The sequence below is a fragment of the Dromaius novaehollandiae genome, chromosome 1 (assembly GCF_036370855.1).
Source record: "Dromaius novaehollandiae isolate bDroNov1 chromosome 1, bDroNov1.hap1, whole genome shotgun sequence".
Taxonomy (NCBI): domain Eukaryota; kingdom Metazoa; phylum Chordata; class Aves; order Casuariiformes; family Dromaiidae; genus Dromaius; species Dromaius novaehollandiae.
In genome coordinates, this window is record NC_088098.1 from 217,216,617 (window position 1) to 217,231,695 (window position 15,079).

Consider the following 15,079-nt stretch of genomic DNA (forward strand, 5'->3'; position numbering starts at 1 on the left):
ACTCAGCTGATGTGACCACATTCTGCTCTCTTTACAGTTCACAAGGGCAGAAGGAGGACAGAAATGCTAAGGGAAAAAAAGGAAATGTCCAGGATGAGATAATTAGGAAATAACTAGAAATACTGAGATGAATGTAAAGAAAAGCATTGGACAGCGAAGATATTCTGATACACCGAGTACTTAGTGGGAAGTCATCCAAAGCAAATGGAAAAAATATCTATTGCTCGGAATGGCTATAAACAGTTTGGACAGTTCAGACCACAAGGGAAAGAGAGGAATAATCTAGAGAGGAAAGATGGATAATCTAACCACCTTTTCTACTTATAGCTTCCTCAGCTTTATGTAGGGGTCCAGAAGGCACAGTTGCTATTGATACTCTCTGGCTTTCAGTTCAATTTACCAATTTAAATCAAATGACAGACAACTGCTAATTAAATATTCCTACAAACACAAATTCACTCGGGACTATTGACCAGTTGTTGTGGTAAAATTATAAAGACTGAAAACAAAGAGCTGCCCGTGCTTCTAACACAGGTTATGAAAAAGACTGAATGAACTAGAAGCCTAAACATTAATAGCATCTGTGCCGTCCTGAATATATCTGGGCATTTTACGATTTATTTAAAAAGCCATGATCACCTATTTTCAGTTCCTAGTTAACATGTTCTGTTTACTGCTCGCATTCTTTGAGGAATCAGCTGGCCAGTATGAGGTGAAATGCCAAACTGCTGCTACTCTGAAGCAAATGAAAACATCCTGCTACAGGGTAATACAAGAGGGGAGGACATTTCAAAAAAGAGAAAAAAGAGCTTGAGACAGATTGTAAAGGAGAGTATGTAAAGAAGCAGTAAAAACAATTAAACAATTAATAGAGATGATAAGGGGGACAAAAAGAGCAAAGGCTAGAGAAGAAAAAGTGACAAGATCGAGGTGGTGATATACAAAAACGGCAGGTTCTGGCATAACAGAAATGTGCCCTTCAACTTCATCTCTTGGAAGTGCTGCTTCCCTGTAGGTAGCTAGAGGCAGAAACAGCAGAGAGCAACTCTGCAACTGTCAGCAATCCAAGCCGCAGTTTCTTCTCTCCCCTGATACATTAGTTTAAAAGCACTGGCATGGATTTAATTTCCTAGCCACTTTGCTACTCACAGCACCTCTCTGATATGAGATCACAGTGGCACGAACAGTTAAGCTAGGATAAAATTAACTGCAAGCAATAAGTAGACTGGTGCTGACAAAGAGCAGTTATAATGGAGTGGTTAAAGGCCAGGCAGAGTGAAAAACCATAGATCTGAAAACAAGGAATGCAAAGAGATATGATTTTCTTCACTGGTTTGTCCTACATTCATCTTCATTAAGAGTGTCATTCTGTGTCTAACAGCACTGTTGACAGGGAACATTAATTGCACTAATGCTTCTAGAAGAGGGTATGTATTAAATGTGAATGGCAGAAAAGAAGCTGGTTACTAAGAACAAGCTTTGTCTTACCTGCCTTAAGAGAGCCTTACTTTAGCCAGCCCATCTTAGGCATAAATTTCACATGAAACCATGTGTCAGCCAATTCCTATTAGCAAAGAACTACAGAGTCAACTCAGTAGCATTTTGTGGATTGCTTCTCAGTGAGACCTCCCTTTTTCTACAAAATGGGCGTGCAGATTTAACGAGTACTTAGGCTATCTTAAGATGGCCCTAACTCCCATCTAATCTGCTTTCCCAATGTTGCAATTCAACACTACCATTACTGACAGGAATTTGAAAATCTCCCCAAAGCGTTCTCCCAATGGACCAACACACGCGTTACCAACACCAGGGACTGGTCTTGATTACGTGAGAAATCTGACGACCCTTAAAAGCAGCTTTGGGCAAAGAATTCCAAACCAAGCGACAACTTACCACTGATTAGGCTGCTGACCTGAGACACCAACTCACTAGATTTTTCCAAAAGATGACACCCCTTGGGATCCACGGCTCTGCTCATCGAGCCTTGGCGATCACCCTCCTGCTCTTCACGACTTGATTTGGATGGGTTACCGTAACTGAAGTCAGGAAAAGACCTGGTCAGCTTCTGGTTGAAGTATTTTTGAACCTCATCCAGCTCATTCAAGTTTTTTCTGTAAACAGTGGTAAGAAATTGGAAGAAAAGAAATATACAGCAGACTGTTACCTACTGATCTATTTTTTCAATAATAACCCTTAATCTTGTATTCATATATCTACATGCTGTTGACAAGTACAACAGAAGTAGAACCAATGTGGAGGTTGCTCTGTCTAAGCAAAAGTTCAACAGTAGCTCAAGAACAAATGCTGAAAGAGCTATGAACATATGTAGGCTGGGAGTTAAAAAGAACAAATTTTAAGCACACTGAATCAAAGGAAGCTGGATTCTGAAATGACCTTCCAACAGAAGTCATAAAGGCAAGGACGTTAACTGACTTTATGTCTGAGTTTGATAAAAAAATCTGAGGATTTTCATCCTCATAAATTCTAAGGATTTTATGATCTATTGCTTATGGTAGCAGGGGACAGGAATGAATGACCCCAAAAGTCTCTTTCAATCTTTAAGTCTAGAATCTAGCCAGAGGAGATATAAGTACTAGTAGGAAGACATGTTAAACAAAATAAAACAACAAAAAAAAAGAAAGAAAAAAGACACCTGTTGTGTGCACAATGAAAATGCTTACAGGCTTGTTCTTGTACCTGCAAAAACCAGCTCAAAAAACTATTGTCTGAACAGTGCGTGTTGTGTTACAGATGAACAAAGATGGATAAAACAATGCATTCCATCTAGATTTAAAAACATTGTTACAGTAGCCCTTGGGAGACTCACAGCACTACCAGAGCACCTCAGTCTTAATGTCCTGTTAGTCCCCACTTATTCCAGTCTCATTTCATCCTGCTGTAAATTACACTGATCTCTGCCTGACAGCTGTTTCATCGGTTATTGCATTAGTTTAACTTTCATTTCCTTTAAAATTGAATGCGAGATTTCTTCAGTTTCAAGCTCTGCTTTGCAAATCTAAGCCTTGCATCATCTTTTTGGCTATGGCTCTGCTTTACCTGAGAGCAGACAGAAGAGCAGTCCGTGACGACAGTGATGAGTCCATCTTTGCTGCCCAGGGTGCATTCCCTTCGGCTTGCTGCAAGGATTCATGAAATCTGCGCACATTCTGCATGTGCTCTTCATGACGAGGTGTGTGCGTCCCAGGGGTACTAATTCTGCTAGAAACGGGCATACATTTAACAACAAATAGCAGCTAAATTCTCTAATTCTGGGAAGTCTGCCAACTGAGAATGTCCCAAATCTTTAAATGCATTAAAGAGCCACTGAAGAACTAAACTAGTGCATCCAAATGTCATCAAGAATGGCATTTACAGAGAGTTTCAGATTTACATTAAAATAAAGCAAATGGCAGCCTCCTTGCTGGCTAGTAGTGCTGCTGATAGGAAATCTGCAACGGGAGCTGCAAAGCCTGCTCTTCGGACCAAATAAGAGTGCTACCTGCTGCTGGCCTGGGGTCTCAGCAACCTGCCAGGGTTCAATGCCTTGTCCAGCTGCTTTCAAGACCCATACAGGAAAAGTACGATCTCCTACACATGCTAAATAAACAGGCTGTGACTTAACAGTAGGCTTCAGAGATGTAGAGTAAATAGGTTTCAGCTACGTAGATTTTTGAGCCCTGAAATGATCAAGATGACTAGCAACCAGCTGACTTACTGCTCTCGAGTAGGAACATCGACTTCATTCGACAAGGTATTCGACATCTGCTTGGAAAAACTTGCAGCATTGCTAGGAAGTGCTGCAAAGCTGACCTTCACCTAGAATAAAGAGGAACAGTGCACATGAGTCTGCCACAGTAGGCAAATAGAGGAATTAAAGTAAGATCTTGCTGGGCTAACAAATAAAAACTTAAGTTTTCTAAAGAGCTTCAAATTTTCAAAGGATTTTCCAGCACAAGCCAAAATACCATTTAAGGACACTTTTATTTCAGAAACATTTGTTAAAGGGCAGATTCAAATATCAACATGATGCCTCTTTTCCAATCTCTGCTGCACCGTAATCACACCTTCCAATTTACATTTTCCAGTTCCAATTCTGCTGTATAAAACAGCCGTCCAAGCAAGCAAAACCTGACAACTCAATGGGGAAAAACATTGACAGTGGTATATGTAAAATCATATAAAACCCACAAAATATTAACTAGACAACAGGATAAAATTCCATCTTTTTGCTTCTGCTAACTGCATGTGTTACGTGCAGCACAGGAAGGGTTGCTGGTTCCCTCCCCACGTCCTTGTGAAAGAGTAAACTGAGGGAAAGTAGGGCGTAGGGACTCCAACACACATGTATGTCACACCCCAGGGCAACCGGAAAGTCTAAAGAAAAATGCACACATGAAATGGCAAATTTTCCAGAAAGCTAAATCCCTCTGTGAAATTAGGAATTTTCTAACCAACAAAAGGCTGAATTTACAACGTGCTTTGGGCGCCAGCTGCCAACCAGAGCAGCAAACAGAACAATGCCAGGCCTCCAGATGTACAAAACCACAGAATATTCTCCTGACTAGCAATTTAAAAAAGACAAAAACGAAAAACACCCCAAGAAATCCAACAAAGCAACAACAGAGCGATGGAGCTGCTGGAGATGATCAAGAACTAGGTTTGAATGAACACTGTAACAACAGTATTGGCCTGTAGTTACTATTGAAGAAACAAAGCAATATTCTTACACAGGGAATTAAGTATTTCTGGTACGGTTACTCAGGCCGATCCATTACAGCGCTGCCAAGCTGCTGTGTTTGTGCATCACCTCAGAAACCTACAGAGTCACTGATGATTATTAGGAATCTAGTCAGATTTGCACAGGAAAGAAACTGAAGTACATACTGAAGAACTTGGTGGCTGGGTCCGGATCCTCGCCTGTCTTTCTTCTTTGAGGTTACTTATACTTTGAAGAGGGGAAACCGCTACTTTGATCTGCCCTCGGCACTGTCCGCTGAAGTCTGTAATGTTGTACCACCCGCACACTAGCTGGAAGCCAGAAAGAAGAGGAGAAAGGTCCACAGATGCAAATCCTATCACTCGCTCAGTCTCTGGGGGGAAGAAGAAGATAAAGCACAGCTTAATGTAAACTGCATTTAAAAAGAATATTTTCAGGAATGATAAAAGTCAGTCAGCCCTTGAAACACCTCTACACTTTAGGGGGACAGACATCTAAAACTCAGAAAGTTGGGTTAAAAGCTGCCAGCTCTCATGAGGTAAAGAACAAGCACAGACTAAAAAAATGTGGAGGGATAATGAGTAACAGTTTAAGAAAATAAAAAGGAGACTAAGACTTAGACTGATCTGGGTTGCTAGCAGGCTTCAAACTAGGATAGCTATGATGTTTGATGGAAAAGAAAAAGACTGTTTCAAACAATCGGACCAGCTTCCTCCCTACATGTGTGCCAAAAGCAGCTGTTGCTATTGCAGTTATTAACTTTCACACCTACGTTGGTAATGATTTACAGCGGAATATAGGCCTTGCTGCAGGTGTAACCAAGCACATGAAGGTTACACACCCTACGCAATACCTCATTAGAAAGCCTAAACGAGGGTTATTATAATATATACACTCAGCTTGGAAATAGGCTAGAAATAAGAGACAATCAGAGACTTAAAAAAAGGAATGTGAAGGCCAACTTGGGGACCTCAGCAAGTGTGTTCTGCAGCCAGAATTTTCTTCTCACTGCAAGAAGGCAGGTTTCTTACCTATTCATTTTGCCAAAACATTTAAAAATGCTGATTTGTCATCATACTGTTGCATTTTTGAGCAACGTTTTGTCTTTTCTATCTTGCAAATGTATCGAAGTACAGAACAAACAATCCTATCCAAGAAGAGGACATTATTTGGGTTACTTTAGCAGTTACACTCAGCTAAAAACGTCTCTGCAGAGACAATGAAAGACCAACGCAGGCAGGAGGCTGGCAGGAGAATCACTCTGTATGCACAGTACTCTGTGTAATACAGAGAAAGGCTAAGTTACATAGCAAGTTTATTTTTGAAGCAATAAAATTGGCCAGCTAAGCTTTAATATGTTAAAAAAAATCAATATTTTAAATATCACATCCTACTAGTCTGAACTGAAGAAGTAGAGCTGTCTTGCCACCAACACACACACGGATTTTTAAACATGTGCTTGCTTGGTATCATTTAAATATTGAAGGATCTAGGCTAGCAACAAAACAAGCAAACACCAGGTTGAACTATTCTTTAGTATCTCTATCATTTAATCAGTATCTTTATCATTTAACAACAAACAGGAGGCACAGTAAAAATGCATATAAAAAGCTTACATATGTTGTAAGGTTTGAAACGTAAGGCCTTCAACTGCTCCAGTAAGTGCTAATTCTGGATACAGAAATAATTCTTAAAATATATCCATGACACTATAAAAATATTTGATTACAATTGGAGTAAAGATCAATAAAAAGTCCATCTGGCAAAAATGGTCAAATAGTCTTTCTTCAGGCAAAATTTTTTTCAAACAATATTTTTATCTTAATCATATGTATTTTATCATCTGCCTCTAGAAAATAGGCAAAATATGCAATATCTGCACTGTTACTGGAACTGCTTTAACTCAAACATTGCTGGCCACACTTCAACCAATTATTGAGACAACAACAACAACAAAAAAGATCAGCACACAAAAGATACAGCAAAGAATGTCTCTTCATTAGGAAAATCCAACCTCCAAAATCTTGTCAAATTAAAAATGAAAAGAACTAGTGGAATACAAACAAACCAAATCTTGCCAGAAGATGCATGCGGAAAAGGATGCTGAGGGGCAGGAAATCAATGGGTACTTAGCTATAACTCTTCTAATGCAAGGCAAAAAATGTCTTTACAATTCCACTCTCCAATTTCCTTGAAGTTACCCATGGAAAGGGATGCCAAAAGACACTCTTCCCAATACTGCACTACAAACTTTACCTGCTTTATGCCACACTTTGAAGACCAAGGTTTGCTGTGGATCCAAGAGAAGTTCTTTGGACAATCTGTTAGGAATAAAATCATAATTTGCTATGCAAAGTAGGAAAAACAGCAAGAAGAGTAAAACGTCTCTGAAGATTCAGTGCCATTTTACCTATCTAGACAAATCAGTTTCTTCCTTGAATCACAGGGAAAAAGATTCACTGATTTCTTCAAAGCACAGTTACCTTTATATGGTTTTGGCTTTTGTTTATCCAAAAAGTACTTCTCTCTCCTCACTCTTGTTGTGGATTTAAAAGCTAGGACATCAAAACCATCAGGAAAAGTGGGAGAGAAATGGAAAAACAGTATATCTTGTGACTCAGTAAGTATGGTGATAGCAAAGCTGTGGGGTTATGGCTGAAAGCTGTAATATTTGATGCTGATTTCTGGAAAAAAAAAACTTTGAATACTGAAAGGTCAAATGCCTTTGTTCAACAGTTTTTAGGTTGCTTGAAGCATTTCAGATGTGACTCTGAGCATAAGCAACCTCTGAAACTAAACTTTTCAGCTTCAGATATCAGAGTCTTTCAAGGGTTTGATCTTCACATTACAAAATCCCTAAAACCAAAAACCCAACTCAGCAGTCTGGCAGCAAAAGCCACTCCTGGGCAGTCACTGGTATACATTTGCATGTGTTCTGTAACGGACAAAATAAAACACTGAGTATGACTTCTTGTTGCCTGGATCAAACTTGTTCCGCCTAGTTTAGAAAACACCTTTGGCTACTGTTTTGGAATTAATTAAAAAAGCTGGCATAGAAATACTGGAAGAACCACAAGACTGCAAATACAGGTTTATTACTGAATATTACGGTTTATGACTTGATCTGCTACGGTACCTTGGAGTGGTCGATTCACCTGCCCTAACTTGGGCTCAGATATCCAAGTCTGAGCTACGTCCCTGGTGCTGTCTTTATACTCGTTAGAGAGAAACAGGCATCCCGAGGGAATATTTATCCTGTCGGCAGACAGGCATCTAACACAGGTCAAGTGACTCACTGAGTGGGGGGCCGATTCTCTCCAGTGACCGTAGAGGAAGCTCAGGGTGAACAGCTCAGACTTGAGACGCCTAACTTCCAGATATCTAAAGTCAGAGGAGGTGAATCCCACCTTGGAGCATTTGTCCTGAACCAGGGCATACTTCTGAAGATGGAACAAAGCAAAACGTATGGGGAAAAGCCAATAAATCAGATCAAGTCTAATTTAATCTTCCCTAGAGTCCTTTAGTTATTATCAGTCCCTTCCTCCAGGTGGGGAAAATAAAGAAGAGGAAAACTTACTGACTCAGCCAAGGTGAGCCAAAACACGGCGCAGAGAGAAATTCAGTGGAGGCCAAACCACCCTTCCTCAGGGTAGCTACGAGATCAAGCTTCCTCAAACACTATCTTCCAAATTTCAGCACGTGGCGATTGTGAAGCATGGAAACAAGGATTTTCAGCTGAGAGGAGCTGAACAAGATGGCTCTTCAAAGCTAGAGAAAGCGCCTCTTAAAGCTTGCTGATCAAAAGCTGAAGCTTCTGGATGAAAGTGGGTACAAGTTTATGAGCTGATATAGCCAACAAAACAGTACAGGCCCAGGGGGCAGAAAGACAGCCCTAATGAATATGTCCTTTTCACACTGAGCCACCGGCTGTCAGACCCAAAGGCTCTGCAAGCATGTCTGTGCAAGCCCACATCACTCACCTTGCTTGTTGCTGAAAGTCCCAGACGGGGGAGTCTGTGTTTTCTACTACTGAAGTGGTTACTGGAGCATCTGCATCAGCGACGGCAAACGATACATAGCTACTAGGCGCTGTCACTCCACGTTCTGTTAAAGGACTCCCTAAAATTAGACAGAATTAAATACAGAATTGTACAAAGGATAAGCAGTTTACTAATAATTATTTTTTTTTCTAAAGGCAGATCAGCAATTAAAAATACATACTTAATAAAGAAATCCATCGTGTAGGAAATGGAAATGCTCCTTTTCATTGGTAGAGCTGAAAATACCTCATATTTACACTGGGGGAGAATATCACACAAACCTTGTAGACAGCAGAAACCAGAGCATGGAGAAGCCCCTTGCCTAAGATCATCCAAGCCGCCAAAGGCAGAGCTAGGTCTCTAGGTCCCTAACCCAGTGCTTGATCTACCCTCTGTGCTAGGCTAAAGCGGCTATCAACCCTAGCTTTTAAATATACAAAATATCCAATGTTACAAAAGCCAGTTTGGCTTAACAGCTGCTTTGTTGGGGATAAGATCTCTTCGAATTTAACTAACTACTGCTGCCAGGAAAGGAGACAGGCAGAGTGCTGATGCACGGCTTTGCTCGGACAGTGATTCAGCAGAGCTATCAGGACTGTACAGCCATGATCTGCAAACTTCTGCTGGGATCTTCTATTGACTGCTAACAAAATACGCTCCAGTATCACCAATTAGAACAATTTCCTACATTGACTAAATAAGAAAACATGCTCCCAGTGCTAAAGGGACCCAAGCATTAAAAAACCTTTTTGTCGCTTCAGGAAATACTGTTTTTAATCCAAGCACAAACTAGACCTTTGTGATTACTAAGCTAAGCAACCAGGAACGACATTCACTCTACAATGCATCGGTGAAAGCTCTGCAAGACTTCTTGCATAAACAGATTAGGGACGGAAGCGCAAACCCTTTCTCCCTCATTCTCCCTCAAATAGCCTGGGAGAAAGTTTGTGAGAAAGCAGATAATGAATTAACTTGCTTGTTTGCACTCAGAGGCAGATAATTTGTAATCGAGGAACGCAAGGTCATGTTAAGGGACAGAGCTGGGCATTCACCAAATGCTGGATATTATGGACTAGAAAGAGTTGAATGAAAGCTGCAGAAATCACACAACCACCTGCACTGAATTACAGCCTGAGAAGCAAGAGGATGCTCAGGGCCTCCAGAGGGGCCAGTGCTGTGCAAATGCTCTCAGGAAATTCAGAGAGCGAATCGGAGGATTTCCACCTCCCCGCTATTTCCCTTCCGTCATGACCCTTCCTCAGGCATGGACCCTCTTAGTTACGTTCACGTTAGTGAGATTAATTTGCTGCAGCGTGTCATGACTTGTAAAGCTGCAGGAGCATTTTACTGCTTGTGGCGCTGTTGAGATGGTGAATTTGCAGCTGGCAAAGTCTTCTAGGAGACGCGGATTTAGCCAAGGGGAAAACATGGTCAGACTTTGCAATCAAATACTGTTCATACATCGGTTGTTGCAGATTACTTCCTCCTCTCCGTTTCCCAAGGATGCGGCATGTGGCTTTGGACTTTTCTAAGACCTTGTTGGACAGAAAGTGTGATTAAAACTGACAAGTATGAATTTGATTTAACTAAAAATTCTCTTTTCTCCTGAAGTCTGATCCTCTGTGAAATATGATCAAATGTGATTGATTCACAGTGGTTTCCTGCGTTACTGCTGCTGTATCACTTTCTTCAGGGTTTGCCCGAGAACTCATGAGTTTTGTTTTTCTAATGCACACAGTAACTTCGGTTTAAAACATGCAGTCAAAACTCTTCTCAGTTTGGTAAGTCCGTGGACATGACAACTCAAATGCAGACGTGGGTAATGTGTGCTCAGCTTAGAGAAACAAGTAGAACCTGTCCGAACTAGCTCACTGTCTCTTCAGTGCAAAGGCAGACCTAAAAATCAGTCTTTGTAGTCAAGGGCAAAATGAGCATTTCTCAAGTCCTAGCTTGCGTTTCTTGTAGGAAAAAAAAATGCCTAAACCAGACAGAATTGTTGGATTTAATAAGAAGACTCAGCCAGATCAAAGGTGTCTCACCAAGACTGATTTAGCTTAGTGACTTCTAACGTCTGACTTTGCAAAGAAGTTACATTGAAGAATTAATTTCATTCCACTTTATAAAAGCAATATTTGAAGGATGAGGTGAAAGAAGGAGTTGAAGTGTGTGACCTGATGCTTCACAAAGTGGGTAGTAAAAAATAAAAGCTTTATGGCTAGGGCACCTGCTGCACAGCATCATCTGGATCAGAGCTATACTGTCCTGATGGCTGTTTTGTTTTAACCTTTTGCATTTTGTAGAACTTCACATGGAGATAATTTCATTCCTTTCCAACATTATGAAATACAGACTGCTTCTTCTGTATTTTTTGGAAGATGCAGAAAAAGAAAAGACTTTTCAGGTAGGAAAAGTGACTTAAAGCCACAAGAAATATCAAGAGATTTGGGGAATCATTTTGCATCTTCACCCAATTTTTGAAAATTGTGCAACTTAAGTAGTTCTTCTAAAATTGCATAAAGTTTGTCACCTACAACATACTGGACTGGAAATGTATTCTAACATTTTTATCTGTAACACAGAAATGAAACTGTTACTATGAAGAATGCAAATTCTTGTTCAAAAAGCTTATATAGCATCTTTTCCAGTGTATCAATAGCCTCTCGGTTACATCTGAAAATCCAAAGAAAAGCTAAGTTGTTTGAAGATGGAAATACTGCAGTAGCATACACGAACAAAAGAACCTTTCTTTATTGCACCAAAAACTTTGCAGAAGCAAATAATGTTGCACCATGTTTCCAAAAACAAAGACTATGAATTCCAGAAGATTACAGAATCAGAGCTTACCAAAAAAAGCCATCTGTGGTGCTCAGTATGTACCAGAATTAGTGGTACTTAAATCACGGCTTCTATTTGACTCTTAGCTGTGCTGTAAGTATCACGCCAGAAAATGCTGAGTGCTCTTTTCTATCAAAGCACCCAGACTATGAAACAGTCGACCCTTAAACAAAGACATTTCCAGAAAACTCACCCAAGTTAGTCCCTTACTCATATTTGTATTTAGGTAGCGTGCAACGGCCCAAACAAGATCTGATCAAATGCTGAGCAAACACGTGCAACGGCCCAAACAAGATCTGATCAAATGCTGAGCAAACACAAAATGATCAAGTCATACAGCGCTCAGAAGCAGCCGAGGTAAGGGATGGAGTACTTAAGATATTTTAAGGGGTTTAACTCTAACAAAATAGGTTCATTTAGAGATTGCAACTTGAGGGAAAAATAAAAGGCTCCAAAAAAAAAAAATTACAAACGCTCTAAGTGTGTTACATTACTGCACAACAAGCACCAAGCATCACCTTGCTAGGAAGGAATATTTTAATAAGTTTACAATAAATTTAAAAGTGACGAGCAATTCTTTGGCGTCCCTCAGCATCGCGAATAGGCACCTAACTGTAATTTTCACTCTAAAGAGGGGGAAACAGAGCATGTCAAGCCGGGGTAAATTCGGACTGTTCTGTCCTTACATCGCTCTTCCTCGCTGCTGTGTCTGGCAGTCTCTAGACAGCACAAGCAAGCCAGCTTTACAAATTGATTATATGCTAAAAATGCAGAATTTGCAAGAGTCTGAGACATGAGTATCTTGGCGTTAAGTTATTCAGGTAACACTTACCTTCAGAATTCAGCTGTCATCTGTAGTGGTGAACATTATATTATTTACATTTTATTTTTCATTAACAGAGATGGACTGGATAGTTTCACTTCCTGCTTCCCCCGTACTTATGCAATGATCTTGGGGCTGCAACACTACAAAGCCAAGCTCAAAACCCACCTCATTCATTATGTTTGAATAAATTTGATGAAAATTCCTCGGTTTTCTGTTTTTAAATTGCTCCTTGCAGTACCTGTCATGAGCGGATCCCAGAAAAAAAGGCATTTTTACCTTTTAAACTTAGATGCGTTGCTCTTTCCACGAGGATAGTGACAGCAACTGTGTTTTCCAGAGACACCAAGTCTTCTTCAGATGGTTTCCCATTGGTGACTTCTGAATTCACAATATCCAGTTTCTGACTCTGATTTTCGGAGACCTGTTGGTTCCCATCCGGGGCTTTCTCTGTGGCTTCATCTTCACTGCTGCTGCATTCCTCAGCACAGCGAAGTCTGCTGGTCAGGGCAGCAGAAGTGGAAGAAAGTGCAATATGAACACGAACAGCAGCTCCTGCTAGGTCTGCAGCATTGCATCTGAACAACGGATAAACCCCTGCAAGAGAATTCACAACCGACCAGCTAAACAAGCCGAAGGAAAAACAGGATCGTCGAAAAAGCTGCTACAGTGTATTACAGCAAAGATCTCACACCAGACCAGCAGAATGAATTTCGAGTTTCAATATAATTTCTGTGCAAGGTATTACCAAGTGCATTATTAGGAGTATCAGCTTGTAGAGGCAGAAACAGTGAGCAACCCCCCAAACGGTACATCTTCATTTTCCCACTAGCAGTTTAAATTGCTGTTTCATAGCACATCAACTTCCTGTGAGTGCTGGAAAGAGTATTTCTGCAAAATTTTATACATATATATGGAAAATATATGCTGATAGCACATAGATGATAAAAGCATAAGTAACTGAAGAGCACAGAAGTTTCTGAGATGTTCTCAGTGCTTAGTCCTTTGCTCTGACTACAGGCATTCAGCCTTCTTGTGAGGCATTATTCTTACTCATAGCTCCTTTTCACTCTGTGATGCCAAATCATCGAGGCACAATCTGTAATTCTGAAAAAACATTCTTTATCAATCCACCCAAGCTAGTTTTTCACCCCTTACTGATCATTACTATCAACTTTTCACCCATTTAACTTGCTAAGTTTTGAACTTGGAGAAGCATTTTAACTTTGTTCGTCTTCAAGGAGAGGAGGGGGCAGTTGAGTCCGTAAAGGGCAAAACAAAGCTATAAACATTTTGCTTAAGGTGACTAGACAAGTTAGGCAAACAAAAATATCACTAAAGAGGAATGAAATAAGGGCACGTTCTTTAGGAACTTACCACTAACACTTAGCGTTTTCCTTGACCTCTCCGCCAATGCTGTGAGGTCGACGTAGGCAGATCCAATAAGACGATCTGTATCAAGTGGTCTTTCCACACCATTTTCTTTACCATACGCCCACCACACCTGGATTTCCAACTTCTCCTCTCTGAAGAACCAGTGCAGCCCTTGGCTCCTCCTGAGAGTCATCCTGTGTGGTTTCTTAAAGTTCGCTGTAACGTTCTTTTTGTCGTCACTCAATTTTGGTCTCTTAAGCAAAGTCCACGTGGCTTCCTGATTATACAGCTTATACCTGAGGTAGCAGTAAGTAGTTTTATTCAGGTGCGTCTGGCCTGCGAGCAGCACGCAGTGGACTGGCAGCCACACTCTCGGGGTAGAAATGGTCACGATCGCTGGATTCTCACCCTGCTCCCATTCGTCACTATCATCCATACTGTCTTCGTTGTTTTCCTCGCTGTTCCAGCCTAAAAGCTTAGCAGCCTCCAAAACACGCTCTCTGTCATCGTGGTGAGCAAAAGTCACCGAAAGCTCCAGTCCTCCCACAATGGTCTGCATGACGTTTGTGCAATGGGAAGGCACCAAATCCTCAGAGAGGGTAACTGGGTACCAGCCCGTAATACCTTCAGGAGAAGAGATCATAATTAGCCTTATCCTACCTTCTGGAAGATGTCAGGAAAGAATTTTTCACGCTTTGGTCATTAGTCCAGGACCAGTATTTGGAAGTGAAAATTTGGAATTTGTCAAATCATTTCTAACCTGAAAAAGCAGCAGGTTGTTAGACCTCAGAAAACCTCACAGGTAGTTCCAATCCCAAAAGCATTTTACTTTCCACTTCATCAATGACTCTCATTTTACAATCAAACTATACCCCATGAATCTCCAATTATAAAATTAAAGAGTCTCAGATTTTTCCTCCTCTCTTCTCATTAAAAATAAACAGAAAATTTCATGGTTGGAGAAAAAGAGCACTAAAACTATAATGACATTAAAGCAGAAATGAACAAGACGATAATGAAAATATTATTACAAGAAAATATTACTACAAGATATAACAATTGCAAATGAAGACTAGACAGAAGTAGTATTTTACATTTAGTTAAAAAAAGAAAAAGAAAAAAAAAGGTTAATCCAACTGCTTTTTAACTTATCTAAGCCTTTGTTTCCAGATTTGTCACCTCAAAAGCAATCACTGGTCCTCAACCAAACTCTACAACTCTTGGACTTTCAATCATAAAGTAGAAAATAAACAGCAGTTTACAGTGCCATCCATACAGTGCCATCTATAC

At 40.4% G+C, this 15,079-nt stretch overlaps 1 protein-coding gene across 3 annotated transcripts in view; it reads right to left on the reverse strand.

The window, feature by feature from the left end:
- The window catches only part of C2CD3 (C2 domain containing 3 centriole elongation regulator), a 49,064-nt gene that overhangs the window by 10,327 nt on the left and 23,658 nt on the right, over positions 1-15,079 (reverse strand). For 2 of the 3 annotated variants that reach the window (XM_026111453.2, XM_026111455.2), the window contains 8 exons: positions 13,793-14,413; positions 12,695-13,012; positions 8,698-8,836; positions 6,974-7,038; positions 4,885-5,090; positions 3,716-3,816; positions 3,058-3,219; positions 1,894-2,111 (listed from right to left, as the gene is read on the reverse strand). In XM_026111453.2, coding sequence (XP_025967238.2) covers positions 1,894-2,111; positions 3,058-3,219; positions 3,716-3,816; positions 4,885-5,090; positions 6,974-7,038; positions 8,698-8,836; positions 12,695-13,012; positions 13,793-14,413 — 1,830 coding nt within the window. The remainder of the gene's footprint in view (positions 1-1,893; positions 2,112-3,057; positions 3,220-3,715; positions 3,817-4,884; positions 5,091-6,973; positions 7,039-8,697; positions 8,837-12,694; positions 13,013-13,792; positions 14,414-15,079) is intronic. The other variant, XM_026111454.2, reaches the window with a different exon arrangement.